This window comes from Ursus maritimus, unplaced genomic scaffold, assembly GCF_017311325.1.
Source record: "Ursus maritimus isolate PB19 unplaced genomic scaffold, ASM1731132v1 scaffold_3, whole genome shotgun sequence".
Classification (NCBI taxonomy): Eukaryota; Metazoa; Chordata; class Mammalia; order Carnivora; family Ursidae; genus Ursus; species Ursus maritimus.
This window is the reverse complement of record NW_024425563.1, coordinates 1,595,412-1,603,105: the sequence shown is the minus strand read 5'-3', so window position 1 is coordinate 1,603,105 and position 7,694 is coordinate 1,595,412. Positions and strand designations below refer to the sequence as shown.

The 7,694-nt window shown below is 43.2% G+C and overlaps 1 protein-coding gene across 2 annotated transcripts in view; it reads left to right on the top strand.

Annotated features, from left to right (window-relative positions):
- UBE3C (ubiquitin protein ligase E3C) overlaps positions 1-7,694 on the top strand; it is a 117,256-nt gene that overhangs the window by 100,681 nt on the left and 8,881 nt on the right. For both annotated transcript variants that reach the window (XM_040643754.1, XM_040643755.1), the window contains exons 21-22: positions 94-165; positions 7,085-7,215. In XM_040643754.1, coding sequence (XP_040499688.1) covers positions 94-165; positions 7,085-7,215 — 203 coding nt within the window. The remainder of the gene's footprint in view (positions 1-93; positions 166-7,084; positions 7,216-7,694) is intronic.

Here is a 7,694-nt window from a genome sequence, read left to right as displayed (position 1 = left end):
TCAGGTACCGCCGCTGGCCGTCACGCTTGTCTCTTGTGACAGGAAGACGCTTTCTGAGCATGCACCTCAAATCTGATGAACTGAACTTCTTCTTTCAGGTATTAATTTCTGGTGCACAAGTTCCCATAAGTCTAGAGGACCTGAAGTCCTTTACAAACTATTCAGGTAGGTTGTCACTACTAGTTATTTATTCCTGAGAATGTTACAGATGGTATTTCCAGACTGATTTTCATGTACTTTTTGTCTGGTAATTCACTCACATGGTTCAGAGCCCAGCATGTCGGACGAGGTTACGGTGGGACCCCGGCTGCCCCATCCTGCCTCCGCCTCTCCCGCCACAGCTCTTCTTGGTTCTTTCTGTATTTACACACACATACAAAATTAGTTCTTACTTTCCTCATTTTTACACACGGTTCTGCATCTTGTCATTTTCTCTTCACACCATGTCGTCTTAAGTCTCTGCTAATGCATTTGGGTCGCTTCCAGTCTTTTGCTTTTAAAACAGTGCTAGCCAAAAAAAACCCAAAACAAAAAACCACTAACAATTAAAAAAAATAAACAAAAAAATGGGACCTCATTTTTATTAAACTTAAAAGTTTCTGCTCTTCAAGAAAATGAAAAACCAAAAAGAAGATATACAAATGGCCCATAAACACATAGAAAGATGGTCAACAACATTAGCTGTCAGAGAAATAATAAGATTGTTCAGAGGTGGAATTGGCGTATCTTTTGGGCATTCTTTTTTAAAAATTAACCTCATATATACTTAGGAATAGTGAAAAGAGAAAAAAAGTCATCCTTGAAACAATCACTGTAATTTTGGTGAGTTTTCGTAGTCTGTCATTCTAGTTTGTGGTGATAGTGATTTATAGTATACATTCTGTTTGTTTCACATCAGAAATAAAAAGAAATCATTTCCAGCGGACAGCCTCTCCTCTGCTGCCCTGTCCTCCCTTGAGGTACATTCAATAAACATCAATAAATTTCTATCTCCTTTTTTAAAAAGGTGTGTATATATATATATTTCCAAGCTGTTATTCTTCTTGCAATTAATTTTTTAGATTAAATAGATATATATGATTTATTTAACCTTCCACTATAATAAATAATTTTGTGTATATTTCTAGGTGTAAGGTCTTTTTTTTTTTTTTAATGAGAGAAGCCCAGAAGTTAAATTGCTTATTAAAGGGTGTGACAACTTCAGGGGTGAGATTAGGATGAGTAGGACTCAAGGGGAAAATGTGGCAAGTAGTATTTAACATTTAGGAAGTGGCATATATTCTTGAGTTTGGCTGAGGATAATTCCACCCTTTCAGTCTTTTTTCTCATCCGTAGGAAACTGTCCAAATCTTAAATACATATTATAAAAATCTGTAGTTGTGAGCCATTGATTCTTATCTTTATTGTGCACATGGACATTTTAAAGTGTTTTATTTTTTTATTATTTTTTTCCCAAAGATTTTATTTGTTTGTATGAGAGAGAGCATGAGAGCGTGAGTTGGAGAGGAGCAGACAGAGGGGGCCAAGCAGACTCTATGCTGAGCGTGGGGCCCCACATGGGGCTCGACACAAGGCTCGATCCCAGGACCCCATGAATGTGACCCAAGCTGAAATCAGAAGTCGGGTGCTTAACTGACTGGGCCACCCAGGTGCCCCTAGAGTATTTTGTACCCGCGCGCCCGGCCGGCTCAGTGGGTAGAACATGTGACTCCTGATCTCAGGGTCGTGGGTTTGAGCCCCACACTGGGGGTAGAGATTACTTTTTAAAGAAATAAAATATAATATAAAACTGTTTTATATATCTTAGAAAGTTTAAAATATACCCTTAAATAAAGGTGATGATCAACAGTGCTTGCATGTGATACCGCGTCTTTGGAGACGGGATTGAGACCTAAGCGAAGGCGCTAAGCAGGGCGACGAGGCACCTTGGCTTCTGTGAAGTGTTACTATTCCTCTCGTTATTACCTGTTATACGCTGCGTAACTCACTTTTCAAACCAGAAGACCTTAGAGTCATTTCAGTGTTGGGGCACCCGGCTGGCTCCGTTGGTGGAGCGTGCGACTGTTGGTCTCTTGGGGTCATGAGTTCAAGCCCCACATGGGCGTGGAGCCTACTTAAAAAAGTTAAAAATTTTAAAAAATTTAAAGTCACTTTGTTTTCATAAAATGATTATAGTCATTTACAATTAATGAAATTACAGGCAACTTTTCTTCATTGTCCTTCTCTCTTTTCTAAATATAATGAAATGAATATTTCTCTCAGAACAGTATTTAAGCCTTAAAAACATATCCTGTACAGGAGTTCCAGCTACAGCTGAGTAAGGAGAGGATTTCTCTTCTCAAAGATTGCTATTAGCCTGATATCAGAAGCAAACAACAGTAACACAAGAAAATAATAGATTTAATATCCCCCAGGAACATAGATGGAAAAATCCTCAAAATATTAGCAAACTGATTCCAGCAGCTACGTAGTATTTACCCCACGAATGCAAGGTTATTTTTACATCTGGAAGTGTATTAATGTGATACGCAGTGTTGGCAATAAAAGAACAAAACCCATATAGTCATCTCAGTAGATGCAGAAGGAGAAAGAGGAGAGCAAGTGCAGCCCTTGAGCCCCTAAGCATCTCCCACCCGTTCAGGACGAAAACCCTCAGGAAACTAGGAGCAGAAGGGAACTCACCCTGATACAGGACACGTATGGAAACTTCATAGCTGCCGGCACACTGGTGGAAGGTTAAAGGCTACCTGCTTAAGTCAGAGGCACTTGACCGGGGTTTCTAGCTAGGCGAGAGCGAGGAGAGGAAGGAGAAAAACATCCAGGTTGGAAAAGAAAAGTGAAAGAAGTAAAACTGGGGGCACCTGGGGGGCTCAGTCAGTTAAGTGTCTCCGACTCTTGGTTTCAGCTCAGGTCATGATCTCAGGGTCGTAAGTTCAAGCCCCGTGTTGGGCTCTATGCTAGGTGTAGCGCCTACTTAAGATTCTCTGTCCCTCTCCTGTCTCTCTGCCCCTCCACCCCCCAAAAAGGAAGGAAGACTTTCTTCATAGGTAGCTTGACAACAAAATGAGAACTAAAAAACCATTTCAGCACAAATCCGTACACACAAACCAATTTTGTTTTTATGTACAGTCCAAGAATGGAATTGCTTGAACAGTTCCATTCAGAGTAACATCAAAAAGAATAAAATGCAAATACAGCAAAGTAAGTGTTCACGCAAGACCCGTACGCTGCGGACTGTACGACACCACCGAGAGGAGGTGGAGACAGCCCTTCGTCATGGGTCGGAGGACTCCGTGTCGTCGAGGTGTAATTCTCCTCAAGTTAATCTACAGATTCAGTGCAACCCCTATCAAAATCCCAGCAATCCTGTTTGTAGAAATCAACAGGTTGATTTTAAAATTCATTTGGAAATGTAAAGGACCTAAAACAGCTGAAACGGTTTTGTAGAAGAGCAAAATTATAGGAGTTATACTCTGATTTAAAACTTACTGTAAGGCCACAGTAGTCAAGACATTGTGGTATTGGCACAAGGATTGGCATATTGATCGATGGAACATAATTAGGAGTTCAGAAACAAATGCTTATATTTACAGTCCGTTGACCATTCACTTGACGATACAGTAATGCTGGGACAGCATTCACATGGAAAAACAATGAGCTTAGACCTTTACCTCCCACCGTATGCAGAAATTAGCTCAACAGGATCGGAGTCCTATAGGTAAAACCCAAAACTATGAAACCTCTAAAAGAACATAAAGGAGAAAATCTGCGTGGCTTTTGGATTAGATGGAATTTTTGGTTGTACAGCAAAAGCATGAGCCAGAAAAAAGAATTGATAGAAACTTGGACTCCTAATATTAAAGCTTTTGTACTTCAAAAGATGCTGGTAAGAAAATGAAAAGACAAGCCACAGATTGGGAGAAACTGTGTTCAGGTAATATGTATAATATGTATATAAAGAATACCTACAACTTAGTAAGACAAGCAATGGAATTTAAAAATATGGCCAAAAAAAGTTTCCCCTAAGAATATACATATAAATGGCCAGTAAGCGATCAGCACAGGAACAGTGTTTGACGCAGAGTCAGATCCCAATGAGAGATGACTACATACCCACTAGAAAGTCGGTCATCAAACAGATGGCACCAAGGATTAGTGAATACATGGAGAAATTGGAACCCTCTTGACGGAATGTAAAATGGTAGAGCCTCTTTGGAAAAGTTTACCATGATTTAAAAAATGGTTATACTGCTACATCACACCATATAGAAAAATGAACCCCAAGTTGGTCAACAGCCTTAATGTAGGACCTAAAAGCATAAAACTCTTAGGAGAAAACGGGTAAGTCTTTATGGTCTTGGATTTGACATTGGATTCCTAGATATGATGCCAAAAGCATGAGCAAAAAAAGAAAAAATATAAATTGGGCTTCATCAAAACTATAAACTTTGTACATCAAAAGACATTATCAAGAAAGTAATAAGACCAATCTACAGAGGGAGAGAATATTTGGAAATCATATCTATGTATTCAGAATATATAAAGAACTCTTACAAGAAGATGACAAGCCCATTCAAAAATGGCAGAAGGACATGAATAGACATTTCTCCAAAGAAGATACACAAACAGCTGGTAATCTCGTGGAGATGTGCAGCATGACTGGGCATTAGGGAGATGCAGCTCAGAACAGCAGTGGAACAGTTCCCACATCCGTGAAGACGCCTGCGCACAGGCACCATATAGAGAGTAACGGGTCGGCAAGGACGCGGAGGAGTTGGAACCCGTGGTAGTTGCTGGCATGGGTGTAAATAAAGTAGCCACTATGGAAAATGGCTCGGTGGCTCCCCAGGAAGCTAAACAGAGACTCAGCATACGACCCAGAATTCTACTCTGAAGTGTATGCCCAAAGGCATTGGAAGCAGGGACTGAAACATGTACTCGCACAGACGTGTTCACACAGCATTCTTCACAGGCGCCCAGAGGTGGGAACAGCCGCGTGTCCTTCCGCGGATGGATGGAGGAGCAGCTGTGGTCTCTGCACACATACGGAGGGGTATTACGAAGTCTTGGACAGGAATGAAGTCCTACTGCTACGACACGATGACTCGCGAAAACATGCTGAGTGAGATAGACCAGACCCAAGGAAGGACATGTATTGTGGGATTCAGCTTCTGTGAAATACCTGGAATGGGCAAATTCTCAAAGCCTGAAAGCAGGTTAGAGGTCACTGGGGCTGGGGAAGGGGCAGTGGGGACTTCCTGCTTAATAGAGTTTCTGTTTGTGATGACATTTTGTAGGAAATCGCAGTGGTGGCTTGAGATTCCCTCCCTCTGCCCCTCCCCATGCTGCGCTCGCTCGCTTGCTCTCTTTCTCTCTCGAATCTTTTTTTCTTTTTTCTTTTTTTTAATGTTTAGGGGCGCCTGGGTGGCTCGGTTGGTGAAGCATCTGCCTTCGGCTCAGGTCATGATCCCAGGGTCCTGGGATCGGGTTCCGCATTGGGCTCCCTGCTCAGCGGAGAGTCTGCTTCTCCTTCTGCCCCTCCCCCTCCACTCTTTTACTCTCGCTCTCCTCACTCTCTCTCAAATAAATAAATAAAATCTTAGAAAAAAAAGAAAAGTTTAAATGGTGAAATTTATGTTCTGTATTTTACCACAATTTGAAGAACCCTATGCAGACTCTGTCCTATCGAGTGCTGTTTCCCAAGCTTTCCTGCAAGGTGACTGACGAGGTTTTGGAGCTGGAGCACGGTGTAGGCGGTGTAGACGGTGTAGGCGGTGTAGGTGTAGACGGTGTAGAAGGCGTAGATGGTGTAGGCGGTGTAGACGGTGTGGGCGGTGTAGGCAGTGCAGGCGGCAGTGATGTCGGCATGTTCTCCCATGTGGACAAGCCATCCCTGCGCGCGCACCTCCAGGGACCGTGTACGGCCGTTGTCTGCAGGGAACGTGGGATTCGTTTGAGGAAGTGGGGGTGTTCCAAAGGGGACTGTGGCTGTGGTTGCAAAACTCTAAATTTGCTAACATTGTTTACATAAATATATCGATATGCATATATTTACATGTACATAAACGTATGCCTGTATCTCTCCTTCCTGTCATTAATTTTTATTGCTGTAAGTTCGAACTCTGGTGTTTACGTAAAGGCAGATAATACCTAAGATCACTCTGTCCCTACTATCAAGTCATAAGTTTAAAAAAATGAGATCAATCCAACCTTTCCTTTGCCAAGAAATTGTCTTGGGTTGTTTGCATTACCCTATCTGCACTGAAAGCTTATACCTTTAATGATCTTAGCTATTCCAGTAAATAGGTTTTAAAATATTATCATATTCATTTTGGTGCCAATTAATGCACTTAAGATATTTTATCGATGTTATTTCTGTAGTATATTAACAATGAGGGAACAATATAGAGCAATTATTTCAGTTTTAGGAAGCACTTAACTAGATTAAAAGCTGTAAGTAGCAGATATTACACTTGAGAATAGTGGTCTCATCGTGTGCTGGTCTGTACCTACTGTTACAAGGACAGGTGATAAAATGAATTTAGACACTAAGATCACGTTGGCAAAATAACTAGTTCTATTAGAAATAACCCCAAAGTGTTCTGGAACCTTTCAGGTATTTGGCTCTCATATAAATCCTTTATTATTTAGGGTCTGCTACTCAACAGGTTCGTTTTTAACCCCCAGCAGAGTTCGTAAAACTCACACCCCTTCGCAGCATCCTTTGCTGCCAGGGCTCATCCTCGTTCTGGCCTTTGGTATTTGGATCCTTCAGAGGTTCCTGTCTCCCTCGCGTGCTTGTCCATCATCTCCCAGGAGCAGAATGAACAGTGTTTCTAGGGGCACCTGGCTGGCTCCGTGCTGAGTCAGGGTTGTGGGTTCAAGCCCCATGCTGGGCGTGGAGCCTACTTAAAAAAAAAGAAAGGTGTCTCTGCAGTTGGCTCTCAGCCCTGAGCTGGCGTCCATCACTAGCGGAGGGCCGAGAATGAACCACGCTTACCGGTTTGTGGCTCTGGTGTTGTTAGGAGAGTCCCACTTTGCAGTTACCTGGTTTGTGATAAAACATTTGTTCCTGTTATCGTAGGAGGCTATTCCGCCGACCATCCTGTGATCAAAGTCTTCTGGAGAGTCGTAGAAGGGTTCACGGATGAAGAAAAGCGCAAGCTGCTCAAGTTCGTCACGAGCTGCTCCCGACCCCCCCTCCTGGGGTTTAAGGTACGCAGCGTCTGTGCCGTTTGCTTGTCAGCAGGACAGGCCACAGGACGTGGGGTGGGACACAGTGACGTAGTGCGCTGCCTACAGTTCTTGGGGGGGGGGTAGCGTTTACGGTGAGGTGCTTGTAACAGCAGTGTTTTCTGTGTTTGTAGCTACAGTAAGTATTTCAGCCGGATCACTCACGTACTGGTTATTCAGTGATTTCATGGTGCCGTCCCGTGCCGACGTGCTGGTGCGGCGGCTGGGATCGGGGCGGCCTGTGACCAGGGCCTGCAGGCTGGGGGGCCCTGGGCTGGGCTCGCTGGGATGCAAAGTACCATCTCCTCAGTTTTACTACTGAACTGAAGAAAACACAAGCTAAAAATTGGGATGTAGTGTGTTTGGGGAGAATAACGTAGGAGCAAAAGTGCGGTTGACCTTTGAACAGTGTGGGTTTAGGGGCGCTGACACACACACACACACACGCCCCCCCCCCCCCC